Here is an 18,116-nt window from a genome sequence, read left to right as displayed (position 1 = left end):
TCTAAGTCTCTCTCTCCCTGCCCACAATCTCTCCTGGAGCTCGTCCAGCCAGATGGTCGCGGTTCACCTTCCAAAGCCCTTTGCTTTCGCTCGGGGAGAGTGCGGAGTACATTCATGCATACACTGTTTGTATCTTTGACAGGATGAGTGCAGCTCAGTTGATGGGTTTCTCCATTCTGAATCATTTTTGGCAACTGCCAGAGGCTCTGATTGCATCTCTGTGGCCTGCAGCAACAACCTCTGAGCAGATTAAACTGTGGATTTTTCACTTTGCTCGTTTCATCTCGTTCCTGGCATCATATTAATGTTGTTTATTCAATTGTTTTTTTGTACGCTGCAGCACAAAATGTTCTGTGTATGTTAATAAAATTATTAACATCTGGATTAACTAGTAACTGGGATCAGTGGAGCCCAAATGTTACCCATGGTAGTGGTGAGTTTCATTTGGTCGCCCCTTCAGTTTCCACAAACAGCCAGATTACTTTACTGTAAATCAGCCGTAAACTAGCGAGCAACAGCTCAGAGGTTGTGTGTATCTCTGTGTTTTAATTCAGGTCAACACTGACTCAACTCAGACTCTGACTCTTAATTCCCGTCAGGTTTGCCGACTTCTCTCTTTACTCTCTGACGCATCATTTGATGTATAGCGTCAGTCGACCAAATGAAACACTGTTGCCTTGATTAAATCACAGATTTCTCTGGTTTGAACATTGTTGGAAACATTTGCGACAATGTACGCACACAACTCAACAACAGTATCCAACAGAGATCTTGGCGTTTAGACATTTAATGCAGAAAGCAGGATTTCCACAGGTGAAGCTTTTGAGGAACATTTATTTTCTGGTCAAGTCTTGAGTTTGATGTTTCTGTGGTCAGGAAAGAAGCATTAAATCTGACATTTAACGAAAGGCCTGTCAGAGTAAAGCCCTCCTCTCTGCTCTGCTCTGAAAGTCCAGGGTGTATCTGAGGTGAACAAACTGGCTATTCTTTGAAGGCCTGTTTCTAACAAAGACCTCCTGCTGTCTGCTTCCTTCCAGCTGGTCAGGAGGATCTATAAGGGAATTCCCCTCCAGCTCCGAGGGGAGGTGTGGTGCCTGCTGCTCGACGTTCCCAAAATCAAGGAGGAGAAGAAAGACTTCTACGAGGTGCAGAGCTCTCCCACACTAGTTTACTTCATCACAGCACAGGCCTCATAAAGACTCCAGCCAGCACACACCTCGGTTTTATTTGATTTCAGTAAGCTGCAGAATTATTGTGGGCAAGATGTGGGTTCGGAGGCTTAATTGTGTTTGTGTGTTTCCGCACGCTGCAAAGTTTCTTTTTGTTCTGCCGAGAGACAAACTTTGGATCTCATTAGAAAGTTTAGCTGCCAGGATCAATATATCGCTGCCTTCGGTGGCTGTGGGGAAGAAGTCTAATTATGAGTTGAGGGCACATACAGTGAACAAGCAAACCGAGTGGAAAAGATTTACTGTAGACGGGAAATGTTCTGTCTGGTGAGCGGGAAGCTGTGCCCGTAATAATGCACTTTATCTTTTGTGACTGTTGAAAACTGCTACGATGTGATTTTTTTTAAACCTTTTTACCCTAAATGATCATCATGTGAGCAGAACAGGACACGTTTAGTTGATGAAAATGTGTCTAGCTACATTTTTAATAACAAATGTGTGCTTTTCAATCTGTACAATGTTATTTTAGATGTTAAATTTCATCTAAACTACTAAACTGAAAACATTCAGGAAGAAATGCTGCTGAACATTTTCTGTAATGTTTCATTTCAGCACTACGTGGCTAGTTGAAGTAGTAATTCACCGACTAGAGATGCAATAATTAGGCTAAACTAAGGTCAAAATGGAGGTGCGGTACTGCTCGTAGTTTTCATCATATGAAACAATCTTTGCAGTTTATTTGTTCCAGACTTGGTCGACTGTTACTGGATGTTTCCCAGACTGATATCTGGCAGTAAAAACACTTTTGCCAGGCTGTGTTTGTGATTCTTCTCTCTTGCAGACACGTTTTAGTTCCTGAGAAACTGATAAAACACGATGTGGGACTTTTAAGAGTGTCTGACTTCTCCTCGGTCACTGATCTGTTCTTATTCTCTGTTTTCTTGTTGATGACAGAAATTAAAGGCCCGAGCCAGAGGGGTCTCCCCGGACATCCGTCAGATCGACTTGGATGTGAACCGCACCTACAGGGACCACATCATGTTCATGCACCGCTACGATGTCAAGTACGTATCTCCAATTAAATTCATGCAATTATTCATCTAGCAATGACACAGTTGGTTTTTTTATTATAGAGAAAATATATGCATCACTTCCTGTGGATCAGATCTCCACAGGACCGAAGAGTCAACACATAGAGCAATAAAACGCCGCAGGAGCTGCATTAGTCAGAGTTTAACAAGATGTCTTCATGGTTGGATTAAACACAGAGAAAGATAAATAATCATCAGGCCACTAACTGATTCCTACAATCTGAAGCCTCAAAGAGTTCCCAGTATGGAAGTGAGAGGACTCATGTCCCGTTTTCTGTGTCTGGACTTCTGCTTTGTTACGTAAATTTGACAAAAGCCTCTAAACTTAAAGCCGAGAGCTGCTGCTCTCACATACGATACAGGAACTGAGCTTTATCACACTCCTGGTCTGATATTAAGAAATCAACCCTTCAACCTTTAATTTACGTGACGGGGATACTGTGCATCACATTCCTTTATTTTACCAGAGATGAGAGATAATGTAACTGGAAGCTAAAGCTGTTTGGACACAGAACCAAAACTATGAATGATGCTCCCGGGTCCAAACTCGGTGTTATTTGCAGCATTTTGTGGTAATTGTGGTTTTGTGTTTGTGTTCTCAGGCAGCAGGCTCTCTTCCACGTCCTCACAGCCTACTCCATGTACAACACGGTGAGTCACTCGCACTCAGTCTGCAGGAAAGTGTGAAGGTTACTTTGCTTTTTACTCTTTGTGGGCTGAAGCATCTGTCTGTGAGCCTTTTTATGCAGAGCTGGAGTAGCTCTGTGTTTGCTGAAGTACAGGATCTCTGTTCTGTTACTTTGGGTTTCATGTTTCCCAGTAAAAGCAGAACACATTTATCACATGAAGTCCGATGATACAGATCAGCCGTGCCCATTATTAAAAAATAAAATCAACTTCTGATTAATTTGAACATAGTCGACGTAGTAAATCCTACGCTACATTTGAGAATTGACATCGTTCAAGAAGAAAATCGGGCAGTGAGGAATGAAGTCGTCATCGTCACCCGACTGTGTGTGTTTGCAGGAGGTGGGCTACTGCCAGGGCATGAGTCAGATCACAGCTCTGCTGCTCATCTACATGAATGAAGAGGACGCCTTCTGGGCGCTGGTCAAGCTGCTGTCTGGGCAGAAGCACGCCATGCATGGTAACACATCTACTCGCTACTCTACTCTAAACGGGACGGAAAAAAGAAAAAGAGTTTGGTTGTGTTGAGCTCTGCTAGTAGGAAAACCCTCAGTCTTCTTCAGCAGGTTGAAATGTAGGAAAGTTCATATTTAAGTTTCTTTGGAGATCATTTGAAACTCCAGAACAGCTGCTAATGAACCTTGTGGGTTTATATGAGCCAATTTTGTCTTATAAGCAGAGAGACAAGGAAAAAGAGGGAGAGAGACGACAGTTTCACTGCTGGTTATAAACTCTGTTTAGGAAATATAAATATGAGACTGTGTCAGTAGAAATTAAAATGTGACTACAAGCCAAGTAAAAAGAGATTGTGGGAGTGTTTGCTGTAAAGCACTACGCACATATCGGTATAAAAACGATACTGAAAAGTTGGCTACTGAAATGCTTCCAAAAACCACTGCGACAGAGACAAACTGCAACCAAAACACAACACAGCTGCATCCTGTGAATGTTGGTCATCTGAAGCATGTCAACAAAAAGGCTTCAATGAGGACAAATGAGCCAGCGGGCATCCTGCAGCACTGAGCTCATGAGTCTGTAGCAACTGACCCTAAACCTCCATTAGAATAAGATCAGGACACTGATCAGACTTATAGATTATAATCATACCGACGTATGTTAGCGGCCCTGGAAGCCAGAAATACAGACAACCAATACAACTGTTAACATGAATGACTGAGTACTGCACATAACTGCAGGACAGAAGAGTAAGAGACGTCTGAGTCAGCCCCGTTGACCTGACCGTCCCTCTCTGTCCTCTCCTGCAGGGTTTTTTGTCCCCGGCTTCCCGAAGCTGATGCGTTTCCAGGAGCACCACGACCGAATCCTGAAGAAGATGATTCCCAAACTGAAGCAGCACCTGGTGAGACGCACAACACGACCGGCGCCGTTAATAATGCAACAAGTGCTGAATGATACAGGAGAAGAGGACGGTGGAGAGTGCATTTATATTTGTATTTATTTATATTTCATTCATCTTAATGGCTGAATCTGATCTGCTGTGATCAAATGAACCAGACGCTCCTTTTCTGAGCTCTTTTGAGAAGGGACCATTTTATAAATCGTATCACCCCTCAAGGTTTTTTCAGCCGTAACTTCCTGCTCAGAGCACTGAATAGATTTTCTGTTGGGTTTGTTTGTGCCGCTGTAGGACAGCCAAGAGGTGTTTACCAGCCTCTACACCATGAAGTGGTTCTTCCAGTGCTTCCTGGACAGAGTGAGTATTTGAGCAGCAAGTCCGCCTCATAAAGCTGCTGCTGTGGGATCTCTTTCTTAAAGGTGATGGAAAGGTTTCTTTGTGTAAGCCTCCATTTAATGTTTAGTGTCAAGTGATTCCTCCACATCCTGGCACTATGTTCCCATGTCAGTTGTTTGGAAAATAAAAAGGCATGTCTCCCAAAATCAGTGATGAATCGATGATAAAAGACTGTTAGTTAAAAACATCAGTGCCTCACTGTACATCTGTATATTTGTGAGCCATTTTTGATTCATGTCTTAAGAAAATATAGCCAGCCTCATCCTTCAGGGCCACTGTGAGCCAAAGCCGTATATCTGTCTACGAGAAGCTGCAGGGAAAACAATGAGCTGATCTTCTGACCTTTTGTTCCACTTGTGTCCAGACTCCCTTCACCCTCACCCTCAGGATCTGGGACATCTACATCTTGGAGGGTGAACGATTGCTGCCCTCCATGTCCTACACCATCCTCAAACTGCACAAGAGTAAGTGCTGTTCACTCCACACGGCGCCGACAGCCGGTGTCGGGCTCTCAAACACCGAAAAAAGGCTTATTTATGTGTTTGTCTTCCACAGAGCACCTGTTGAAGTTGTCCATGGAGGAGCTGGTGGAGTTTCTGCAGGCGACGCTGTCCAAAGATTTCTACTTCGAGGACGACGTTGTGATCGAGCAGCTGCAGGTGTCCATGACGGAGCTCAGGAGGGCGAAGCTGGACCTGCCCGCGCCAGGTACTGCTACAGCGTGACGCACAGGGGCACAGTACAACTACTGTCGTACAGAAAAGGGACATTTTTGACTGATTCTTGGTCCTGTGGCACGACTACAACAGACCACAGAGAGACACAATGAACCAAGATTCTGCTCTTCTTATTTACAGTTATTCACAAATCTGATCCAGAGTTTCAGACCTGATAGTTATTACAACAAGTACCCAAATTGTTGGGTTTTCAGTGTCCCTAATTAGTCAGAGGAAAAAGGAGGAGGAGAAATTCTCACCGCTCCGCTCACATGCTCTGTTAATCACCAACTATTTCAATAGTCCATTAACCACTTTGAGTCATTTTTTTAGAGAAGAAAAAAAGCCAAAATCATTTGATTGCAGTTTTTTTACAGGTGATATTTTCTTGGTTTCTTACACCTTTAGTAAAGTAAACTGAATGTCTTTGGGTTGTGGACAGAACCAGACATTTGAGGACGTCATCTTGGGCTTTGGGAAACAATGGTCGACATTTTTCACCATTTTCTGACAATTTATAGACGAAATTTATAGATTAACCGACAATGACATTAATCGTTATTTGTCTCCCTGCGTCAGACAGAAGAGAGCAATTAAAAGTAGGATTCATTAAACTGTGAAATTTTTTGTCAACTTTCTGAAGTGAAGAGAGAAAACACTGTCTTGTTTTTTAAATAATAATATGTGCAAAGTATTTGTAAAACAGCTCCACAAACAGACAACAGCTGTAATCCATACGGACACGGTCCCTCTAAAAGACATTAAATCAGTCGACTACCAGCCAGAAATTGTGTCAACAGTGGAATAAATGGCCCTACAGGTGTTATGTTTCACCTGGTGAACTGTGGCTTCCTGCTGTCCTTTAGCTCGTAGCTGTGTTAGCAGTAGTAGTAATCTGTGTTTCTAATCTGTCTCCTCATTAATCTGCCTTCTCTCCCTCTTCTTTCAAACGATGTTAGCCAACAACAACAAAAGTGTGGCCGTGAGTGGGGGCCACATTCCCTCCTACAACAGTAACCGGTGGGCTATCCTGACTGGTCCTTCATGTCTCTGTCCATCTGTCCCTTCAGTCAATCCGTCCGTCCTGTCTGTCTCCTGTCTGTCCAACAGCACTCCGGTTCCTCCTAGTCCTCCAGCTGTTTTTTATCCCCCACATTAATATGTGTGACTCAGTTCAGACGCACTGCTTCAGAGCTCAGTGGAGTCCCGCTCTCCTCTCGTCTTTGTTTCTTCAGTTTTTTTTTACCTTTTACTCTCATGTTTTGATTCCAGAGTGGTTGCAATCTTTCAGGTGACATAATGTGCCCTCTGGTGGGCGACTAAAGGCACTGCATCAAACTGTTTAACACTGGGAACGACAAAAGTCTTGTTGATAGCAAACTATCACAGTTTCTAATTAGCAGCTGACTATTTAATCTGCAGCTTGTTGTGATTATGAAATGTGTTTTACCGTCCTAAATTAACTTCATTTTTGTTTCGGCACGACTTGCGGCTCATTGTAGACTTTAAAGTACAGATATTTGTTTATAAAGACACAGAAAAATACTTTAATTTCCAAGTTTACCAACTGGATCTACTCGTTCCTCTGCAGCCCTTCTCAGGCTCTTATCTGTCGTCTTCCTCCTGTATTCAGTCAGTGGTCTGTCCTCTACGACTGCAGGAGCCACTTTCTTTTTGTCAGACTTTTTCCTTTAATACTGTCGCTGCAGAAGGAACCAGAACTTTCCTTTCTTCAGAATCCCACAGAACTGTAACAGTAGCGGTCTGTTCGTTTTCCTGCCCGCTGACAAGATAATGAGCCACTTTTCCAACACTGGGGGCTTTTGTTAAACTTCTGTTTTAACAACCGTCTGCTGCCACGCTTGCTGGTGTGCATGGAGGGATATTTTTTAATCAGTATTTTTGTGTCTCACTGGGCCGAACTGTGAGAGAAGACGGTGGTTTTATAGTTCTGAACTTTACCAGATTTAGTCTGAGATAAGAGACAGTCTCTTTTTCTTCACCACCGCCGCAGTATAATTTACTCTGTGCAAACAGCAGCTGGATGAAGCTCTTTCTCTCTTATGTCTTTACTTGGTGAGTCAGTGTCTAGTTTCATTTTTTTAACAGCACTAACCTGCACATACTGAGTTTAGACCAATATGGGGTATTGACTTTGAAGGCGACCAATAGCTGATGAGATTTAGTATCAATAAATGTAATATTTTTTTCTGTTCAGGACAAAAAGTTGCTGCAGACTGTGTAGAAACAAACGGATGACTGTTTGGAAGGAACCTTTTCTTATCTCTTATACTTATCATGGCTTGTTCAAACATCCCAATAACAATTTCATACATTTTTATGTGATTTTATGATCCGTAAAATCCCAAAACGTCCACAACAGTGTTTATACCACCATGGTGTTAACACAGCTCCTCGAGGCAACGTCGGGCAGGTTACTTTGTTTTACAGACTGCACCCCTGATGGTGTTAAACACCACCTCACTACACTGAAATCACTTCCTCTTTCCAGCTGTGCAGAATAAAAACAATACTGATATCTGCCAGCGGCAACCAATATGAGTTTAGTTATGAAGTGAGGAGGATGGAGGACAAAAATAAAGTGGGTCAGGCTCAAACAATAACGTTTACATACCTGTACATACACCTTGAGATTAAAATAAATATAGAAGTGTGGGAATTAATTTTCCTATTTGTATTATACTTCAGAAAAGTATTTTTTGTAAGTCATTAAATTCAATTAGTAAAATAAACACTGTGACTAGTTTACTTACCTGCACGGAGTCTCCGCTAAATAAGACATACAGCTATTAATTTGGTGCCAGCAAAGAGCACTTGGCAACATTTTTGTGACAGTTTTTGAGATTCGTACACCGTTAAACAGTTCACTCTTTCAAATAAACTGACTATGAGGAAGAAGAAGTAGAATAGGTTAGTCTGCCTTCTTGATTTAACTCATATGTACAGGAGGATAAAAGTGGATAAACTTGTCATGGACGCTTTAGTTTGTGGATTCAGTGCCACTAAGTTCACTTCCTGGATCAGTCCCACAGCACTTCCTCTTCCTCCAGCTGCTGTCTCCTGACTGGGGCGATAACACTTTCCCTTACAGTCCCCCAACAACACCCAGCGTCACCATCACTGTGTCTGCACACTGTGTATGTTCCTGTGAACCGTACTTTTTAGTTCTTCTTGACTTGCAGCGGTACGTTTTTAGTATCAATGTCATGATTTGTAACATGTTCTGGTTTGTACAAGCTGAGTAGTCTCAGAAGAAGAAATATTTCTGTGGCTTTAATGCCTGTCCGTACAAGTCTCAGTGCATTTAACAAGGTTCATTAATCAGGAATTATTTCTGTATGACCTTTCGAGTCTGGGGCTACTGCTGCAGCTAAGTACAGTTTAATGAAATTGAGTTAAACTCATAATTTCAGAGACAACTCAACAGAGTGTCACTTCCTAATTGAGCCCCTGGAGCGAGCTGAGAATTAATATCAAACATTATTTCTGATGTTTTTGTTTCTGTCCTTTGCTCTTTGCCTGTGGAGATGTGATTATGTGTCGTCATCAATGTAATTCTCCTTTATTTTGACCTCTCTATGGCAGTGGTGTTGCATGAATCCATGTCCCTGTTGTGACTCCTCATCCGATGTGATTCAGCGCCACACAGTGTGTTAAACCATCACCGTTCACTTCTGTTTCCTGACGGCGCTCTAATGTTTTCTCTGCTGTTTTCATCTTGCAGGTAAAGAGGACGAGTTTCCCAAGAAGCCTCTCGGGCAGCTTCCTCCTGAGCTGGCGGCGGCAGCGGTGAATCACGTGGCCAACGGTCAGAGTCATGCCGAGCCAGCCGAGCCTCCCAGGGGCCCGAGTCCTGTACCAGACCGTCAGCGGGACAGTCGCCCCCCTAGCCGGTCACGCCGGGATTCACTGGAGAAACGCCACCACAAGGCTGAAAGGAGGGACGTTCGCTCCAGAGGATCAGGGGAGATCCCCAACGAGCAGCGAAGGCAGTCAGCCTCAACTACGCCTGAGAGAGGGACAACACCAACCTCAGCCCCCAACCCTACACCACAACACATCATGGTGGATAGAAGGAAGCCTCAGAGCCACGCCACCGCCAACCACAACTCCAACGCAGCCTCCAGCTCTAGCAAGGAGATCACTCCCCGCTGGTTCAAACCCTCCGAGACAAAGCTGGAAGCAGCCAAAGCGGCGGCAGCCCGGGAAGTCAGACTGAGCCGAGGTGCATCGCCGGCCCCTTCCAGTCCAGAAGACGGTGCTCTGACCCACCGACGGCCTCGCTCCAAGGGCTTCGTCCCAGGCTCCGACCGAGGCTCCAACGCCTCCCAGTACGACAATGTCCCGGGGCTGCCAGAGCAGGAATTCGAGATCCTGGAGCTTGAGAGACCTCCGTCCAGAATGAGGACCCCTCGCAGTGATACACCTTTCAGTATATCGTCCCTCCATCAGGGCAGCCCCAGCCGTGGACCAAGTCTGGCTGGGAGCGTCGTGTCCGTCGCATCAGGGCCAAGGATGGCCAAACATCCTCTTCCTCCTCCATTTTCCCACAACAGTCCAGCAGGAGTCCAGGCTGGCTACCCTGGCAGCCAGAGCCACTACCACACCCCTCCTCAGCAGCAGTCCCCGGGCAGAGCTACAACAGAGGTCCCCATCTTCCATCCCGCCTACAGTGTGAGCCTGGACCACCGAGGAGAGGACAGACTCTACGCTCCGCCCGCCAGATTTACCCCACCCTCCAGCGTGGCGTACGGGGAACGTGCGTACGCCACCACCCAGCGGCAGCCCAACAGCCTCTCCCCAGAGAAGGCTCTCATGAACAACTCCTACACCACCTACCGCAGGCAGCCGCCACCCAGCTCCACCCACAACCCCCGTAACGCCAGGCATCCCCCGGAGCACTCCCTGCAGCTGGAATCCCAGGGGAGCTCCACCCCCATCTACCTGCAACAGCTCACCTCCACCGCACAGGTCTACGCTCCGGTGGACTACAGGTTCGAGGGCCATCGGAGAGCCGAGGCGAACCCACACTACCCTCCAGAAGGCGGGCCTCGGCGGCCTGCAGACGTGATCCCGTGGGCGGACGAGGACCTGCCCCCTCAATCCCCTGGTGGGATGCCCCGCTCGCCCAGCTTCCAGCGAGCCCAAATGTCTCCGGTTCAGGAGTTCACTTTTCCAGCCAACCCAGACAGCCTGCATCACTACAGGACACAGTTCCAGGAGCAGCAGCCCGTCATGAGGCAACAGCTCCCCCAGCTGTTTGGAGGACCACACTACAGGCACGCACAGGAGGCGTTTGCCATGCAGGAGTCCATGCTGCTGTGATCGGACAATAAAGAAATGGCGAGACACTGTAAAAAACTGAGGTGTAGTCACCAACACTGTGGTAAAGACGAGCAGTAGTCCTAGCTTTGTTAGGTACCGGGTTTTGTTTCTGCTCCGTTGTTCTTTATGTGTGAAGTACTGACCTTCTGACTGTCGCGCTGCATCGTAACGTTGCAGGACACACCAGCCTCCGACGTTTTTACTGATCACTTTAAAAAAGAGAAAAAAAAAAAAACTGACTGAAGATTTAATTTTATTTTTGGATGTAAATCATTAACGAGAGGTGACAGTATATATCTTTTAGAGTCTGATATGTACAGTGGATGTTTTTGTTAATATGCTGAGTTGTTATCGTTAGCAGGAGAGCGTTCTCCCGAGAGAGCAAAACTCCGACTTATTTTCCATCTTTATTTTTTTATATGTTACTTGCAGATATTTACATTAGAGATCAATTTACTCTATGTGCTTGTGAATGTTATTTTTTCAAACAGGCGAAATAATGTTGTGTCCAATGATAGAATTAGAGAGCAGTGATGAACGGATCACTGTGAGTTTTGATTTCACTTTTGAAGCGCCTCCACTGTAGAAAGAGCAGAGTTTGTTGTTTATTTTCTAGTTTTCACTGATAATTTTTATTCCAGATTAACTGACGTGCAATTCATTTCTTTCACACGTGAAGTACAGTACATTGGGTATTTACAAGTATTTGAGGCCAGTGTAGTTATTAAAATCCAACCCTGATTAGAGACTCAAGACATAGAGCTAATTCGTGAGGGCTAATAATATATATATTTTTATGTTTGATGGCTTGTAACCATTGGTAACATGTTTTTTTTAATTGCTGTACTGTTGTTACCACATCGTGAGCACATGCAGCCAGAGATGGATGTGAACTAGTTTCAGAACAAGTTTGCTTTACATCATTATGTCGTATTATTCTCAACACTGTCACATCAACTACTGTTCAGCTGCTGGCACTTCCACTGGCATACAGAGTCATCTGGCACACACACACACACACACACACACACATTTGCACACACTACATGTCACAGATGTGTGTGAGTCACACATTTCAACATTTAAAATCAGTCACATTCCCTATTATCGTTTTAATTACTCCTCATACTCTGGTTTTACTCTCCAACAGTATTGCCGTACTGTTCATTACATTCCCTAAGTTATCTTTGTTTTTTTTTGTTAAACGGACTAATTGCAGACCATTCTGATACTTTGCTTAATAAAATGAGGTGGGGTGAAAATGAATCTCCGGCTCTCTCTTTGATTTATCGTATGCGTGCACATTAAAGTGATTTCCACAGGGGGTTTTTTCTGCTGCTGCTTGCTTTTATCCCCAATGATAATGAAACTCTGCCCCCCAGTGGTGCAGTGAAGCTTTGAAATAATGTTGCAGGACATGAGCCAGGAGGTAAGGTTTTATTTTTAAAAAGGAGCCATTAAGTGCTTAATACATTTATTAGATATTCCTGTTAATTAAGTTCCAGCACTTCACAATGAAAGGTAGAAACACGTAATTCTGACTGAATTTATATGATTTTAAAATTGATGTAGCAATTTTTTTTGCAATGATTAGTCAATTAATCGATTAGTCAATCAAAATAAAATAGTATAAGTATAAATAAAAGTATAAGTAATTTTTCTTTGCTGGTTTCAGCTTCTTAAATATGATGATTGGCTGTTTTACTTTGTCGTTTATGAGTATATGTAAAATAATATATAGTAAATGAAGGTATACAAGATAATACAGACTAAATGATGAATCGATTAATTGTGAAAATGATCATCAGATTAATCGATAATGAAAATAATCGTTAGCTGCGGCATTAGCTTACTAAAAATATACGAGAATGCCTCACTCCAGTGCTGAAATACTGGTTAACTGACAAAATAAAACGGTAATAATCCTTAATTCAATCAACTATCTGATAATATATTAGTCATCTGAGTAATTATAAAAAATTAATGAATTACTGACTAAGTCACAGTGAAAATCATCCAGAAAAAAGCAAGAAAGGTTGATCAATTTTATCCAACATATCTGACCAAAAAAAATGCTTATTTTTCATAAAAGAAAATATTAATATAAAATATGACAAACATTCAAATCTGAGTAGAAGAGGTCAGTGTCATTCAACCAGTATAGGAAGATATGTTGGCATTGATTTTGAGTCAATGGGTCCCATGAGCTTGAAGCTATTGAAAAAATAACATAGATTTATTAATAAATATATTAATAAAAAATATAAGGTGCACCAAAATCCAAAAAAAAGAGGTATGTATATATTTCCACATTGATTTAGAGTCAGTGGGTTACATGACATGGAAGCTATTGAAAGAAATGTGGATTTTTCCATTAAAAAATATTAATATAAAATATGAGATGCACAAAAATAGGGGGGGGGGGGGGGGGGGGGAAGAGGTGTGTATCAATCAACCAGTAAATAAGACGTATAGGCACTGAGTTAGAGTCAATAGGTCACATGACATCTAAGCTATTGAATCAAAAGGCTGATTTGTCATTAAAAATAAATATCGTATAAATATTGTGAATCCATTGGTCATATGCCAAGGAAGATATTAGCGTCAACGACGTGACGCAATTTTTTTGTGTTCTTATGGTTCAGTTGAATTTAAAAAGGTTAAAATTTGAAAATAAACGTACAAATAACTTGCATGCATTCACTTTTTGAAGACCTCATCCAAAACATCTGGATTTAATCAATTTTCAGAGAATATTCAGGGGATAACGGCAAAAATGTGAATGAGGTGTGACCATAAAAACTTCGTACCAAATAAAGGTACGAAAAAAGTTCAAAAAAGGTGAAATTCTCAATAAAACATCAACTAGTTTGGTATAATCTTACATGTGTGTTGTTTAATAATGAATAAAATAAATGGAACACCATTGTTCTGAATATTATAATTAATTTGGGGAATCGTGTCTGTCAAGTCAACTTCCTAAAGTGTGTAACCAACATTCAAGGAGCCATTTTGTTAATTTGTGCAAGAAGGATATTATATCACAGAGAAGGACCCCTGATTAGCCAAACTGCTGCATGACGAGGTTAGTAACTCTCTATGAAATCTTGATAATTTGACATTTTTAGGTTATGGTCAGGTGTGCTTAGGGTTACATGCCAAATGGTATGACCCCAGGAAAACATTTATCTTACTTATATGTAAAAATGAGTATTTATTTTAAAAAATGTGCTTGAAATCTTCACACCAGGGCCATGTGCTTACATAGGTGTCCATCATGATGCCTGTTAAATCTGAATTTAAATTGAAATGTCAGATGGTGTAACCGGTTACACCATCTGACTTTTATTACATTCCTTTTGGTTGGAGGCTGATTTTGTCAAATATCAGTAGTTTATGATGCTGATTAAAGATGTAATATGAACTAACTTACTATGTGGGACTATTTTAAAGTGTTATATTTCTTATGAAATAGTGGTGATTTATCCACAGCTTTATTATCAAAGCTCTAGAAGGTTGGGATAAAATCATTATTTGCATGGCTTTGATATTTTTTAAATGTTTAGCTTTAATATATATTTGTATTCCATTCACTTACAATTGCAAAATATAGTGCAATATGTGTAATTTCATAATGTAGCAGAATGAAGTGGGTGAACAGTGACAATGTTGAACATGAACAGCAGCTTTAAAAAGACTTAAAACTCCGATAATATGAGAATTGTCCAACTACGTTGTCCTGAGAGCAGAAAAATACAACTGCGCCCAGATGTGTACTCACCCTTTGCCTGTGGAAATTTCCTACCTAAATGGGATACGTGTCACACAAAACACAGCAGTGGGATATTCAGTGACTTCCTGTGTCCAGTGGGTGGCGCTATAGATATGACACAGTTTTGATGCAGAGACGTGTTCAGGGTGAGCTCCTCTACATGTGTGAGCAGTTTGATGCAGATGGGCAAGTGTATGTTGAAGTTATAAGGACTTCCTGCGTGATGGCGAAGGATCGCAATTGACCGCACCGCCACGCCCATCAGGTGTAACACAGGCTGTGGAAGGTCTGAGGATGCTACTGAGTGAATGTGAAGTCTGTGGTGTTAAATCTGTAGGACGAGTTAGTTAAAGTACGAGGCACAGAGATTGGGTTCACACAGAATGGGAAAAGCCATAAGGGGGTCATCGAAATTGAACGCACCGCGGCCACGCCCACCAGGAATAACTTAGGCAAAAGCTTTTGACAAACCATCATCTTCAAGGTACGAGGATGCTACTGAGTGAATATGAAGTCTGTGGTGTGAAATCTGTAGGACCAGTTAGTTAAGATACGAGGCAGAAAAATGGGTTTTAAATGGGAGAAAATGACGACGTTCTGAACTTTGAACCAAAATGGCAGACTTCCCGTTGGACTGAGGGTATGCGTCCAAGAGGGTTTTTTGTGCGTCTGGTAATGATACATATGGATACCGAATTTTGTTCATGTACGTGCATGTAGGAGGCGGGGCTTCAAGTTAGAAATATCCCAGGGGGCGCTTTAGAGCCATCTTTTCACTTAACACAGTATTGATGCATAGACATAATCATGGCCAGCCCCTCTACATGTGTGACCAATTTGGTGAAGATGGGAAATTACAAATTACATGAAGCCAACATAAATACAAAATATACATTTTAGCAAACCTGATGCAATCTTTTTAAAACATTTTTGAATTGCTCATAATGCAAACCCTTATTTGTCACTGACCCTTTAATACTTATTGTTCATTAAAAAAGATAAAAGATAATGATATCCTTGTAGCAGTACAATTGTTTGACTTGCTGTCTTTCTTTGTTTGGGCTGATTTTCCCTCACGACTAATCACAGGGGATTCAGAGCACCTGTGCACAGGTGGGGGACTGACTCCTGATTTGAGGAGTGGAAGCAGCTTGGGGTATTTCCCTCCCAGCCAATCAGACTGTGACGACGCCCTGTCGGAAAGGCTTAAAAGAGGTAGGAAATGGCACGCCGGGGGCTCTCACCCTCATACTGAATCTGCTGCCCACATCTTTAGTGAGGAAACTTTGTTTTTTTGGGGGAACCTTTAAAACCCAGGCCCGTTTACACCTTCGGTTTACTTTTTTATTTCCCTGGGGCCTGTAGAAGAGGCTTTTTTTTATTACATCCAAAGGAGGTGTAACCTCATTTATGGGTTTATTGTCCTGGTAGTGGACATTGGGCATTCCCCTGGTTTCTACATGTTTTTTGTTTATATGTGTATGTAGGCTGGGCTGGCCTGTAGGCAATTGACAGCCAGTACCGCCACAAGAGCACTAAGATCCAGTATGAGAATTCATACTCATGACAGACAGAAAGCTTTCACTACCCGACAATGAGCTTCTGTGCTACAATCCAAAACAAAACACGTAAATAAAAGCCAAAGACGCAGTCAGGAGCATCTTGAAGCCAACTTACTAACCGAAACTGGCAGGAGAAGATAGAAAGCCATTATAGACCGCACACTGATATCTTACAAGAAATATGGTTCTTTGGATTTTGGAGGCAGTCTGCATCCAAAATGCTGCATTACAACTAAAACATCCTTTAAAACTGATGCAAGACTGCACACATGTAAGCACAAGCAGCAGGTACTTAGCTCAGGTCACCTGTCGGCAGTAAGTCGGCTAGAAAACCGGCTAAAAGACAGGAAAACTTATGTGGAGCGGTTTGGGCTAATGGCTAACTTAGCTAGCTAACATCAACGTGACAAACGGTTGTCGGCGCGCTCCTGACTCGTTTTTTCTGAAATATAAATAACTGGTGATCTTTAATAAACCCAGAGAGACAAAAAACAACACTTACTGTTGTTTGTGTGTTTCTTTTGTCCTCTTTCACTTTCCTGTCTGTTTTTTAAAAGTTAACTTTCCGACAGAAAATCACTTTTAGCTTGCTTCCAAAGTTACCGCGAAAGCAAGATGGCGGCTGGATGTGACGCATCTCCACCCAACATAAACAAGAAAAACGGAAGTGCATTATTAAACACGCACATTTCAAATAATAGAACAAAACAATAATACGGATTGGTAAAGTTATTGGCCGCGTTTCCCAGATTTGATCGTTCTTAAGGACTTAAGAAGGCTCTTAAGAAGGGTTCGGCTAAGAAGGGGCACTAAGATGCGGGTGTTTCCCAGATGCGTTCTTAACTGCCTTCTTAGGAGAACCTGAAGATCAAGCCAAAGAAGCTTCTTAAGCGGTGGACAGCTCCCACTGTCCACCGCGGTGCTGCTGTGCTGAATCAATCGATGCAAGGCAAATCGATCACCCACCTCTTTATCAGCGCGTAAGTGTGTGTGCTGTCAGACCGGGCTGTCCAGGCAAAGAGATCCAACGGCCGTCGCATCTCCGCACGGAGCAGCTGGTACTTTGCCTGGGCAGCCCGGTCTGACAGCACGTCCAGTGGAGAGAAGTGCTGACGCACGTCAGCATTAATGTAAACCGTCTGGCTTCGCGCACGGCGACGCTGATGGTTCGCAGCGAGAATGTGCTGTGCGTTTCTCACACGCGCGGACTTTGACAACGCATTTATATACTGTAGAGTAGCAGGTGAAGCCTCTCTGGATGAGCTTCAGCTGAGTTTAATACATCCGTTCCCTTGATATCTGTGAAATGCCACAGGGTTGTTGTTTTTTCATGTGTAGTACTATAAACTTACCGTACTATAAACTTAAATGTGTAATTCAATATAAAGTTTTTTTTCATCTACCATTTTCTTATTTTTTTAATGCGCCAGTGGTCCGCAGCTATGAGCGCATTTCAACACTGAGCATTGTTTTATTATTTCGCAAAGTGGAGGATATAAATTTCCCTGACGCGCTTGATCACTGAGCATTTGGTCGCTAAGAAGGCTGTTAAGAGCGGGTCAGCTCGATCTTACACTTCCTTCTTAGTGAAAGATCTTCTTAAGCTAAGAGCGACTCTGGGAAACGCATCCTTCTTTCACAGCGCTCTTAAGAGCGCTCCTAAGAAGATCTTAGCACTTAAGAGCTTCTTAACGAATCTGGGAAACGCGGCCATTATTAGTTTAAAATTAATCTCAACTGAAAAAATTCCCATTACACTTTTTTATATCCATGTTCTGAGGATATCAATATAACCATAAAATTAATGATACTATAACTTTGTTATGGCATCATTTGAATTAAATTCAAATTGAACTAAACTTCTGAGACAGTTTTTTTTCCACCAGTGTGACGTAGAAGAACCAAGAAGCTGTTTAAAGGAGACATGTTACGCTCATTTTTAAGTTCTTACTGTTATTTTGGGTTACTACAAGAAAAGGTTTACGTGCCTTAATGCTCATAATAAACACAGCTGTCTCAG

The 18,116-nt window shown here is 42.6% G+C and overlaps 1 protein-coding gene across 4 annotated transcripts in view; it reads left to right on the top strand.

Moving 5' to 3' along the window:
* usp6nl (USP6 N-terminal like) overlaps positions 1-12,028 on the top strand; it is a 77,711-nt gene extending 65,683 nt beyond the window's left edge. For all 4 annotated transcript variants that reach the window (XM_084345159.1, XM_084345158.1, XM_084345156.1 and 1 more), the window contains 9 exons: positions 1,038-1,145; positions 2,124-2,233; positions 2,863-2,911; positions 3,287-3,407; positions 4,213-4,307; positions 4,596-4,661; positions 5,065-5,164; positions 5,256-5,408; positions 9,162-12,028. In XM_084345159.1, coding sequence (XP_084201285.1) covers positions 1,038-1,145; positions 2,124-2,233; positions 2,863-2,911; positions 3,287-3,407; positions 4,213-4,307; positions 4,596-4,661; positions 5,065-5,164; positions 5,256-5,408; positions 9,162-10,762 — 2,403 coding nt within the window. In that variant the 3' untranslated portion in view covers positions 10,763-12,028. The remainder of the gene's footprint in view (positions 1-1,037; positions 1,146-2,123; positions 2,234-2,862; positions 2,912-3,286; positions 3,408-4,212; positions 4,308-4,595; positions 4,662-5,064; positions 5,165-5,255; positions 5,409-9,161) is intronic.
* The last annotated feature ends 6,088 nt before the right edge of the window (positions 12,029-18,116 follow it).

The sequence above is a fragment of the Pagrus pagrus genome, assembly GCF_965226575.1.
Source record: "Pagrus pagrus genome assembly, chromosome: 23".
Classification (NCBI taxonomy): domain Eukaryota; kingdom Metazoa; phylum Chordata; class Actinopteri; order Spariformes; family Sparidae; genus Pagrus; species Pagrus pagrus.
This window is presented reverse-complemented; position numbering and strand designations above follow the sequence as displayed.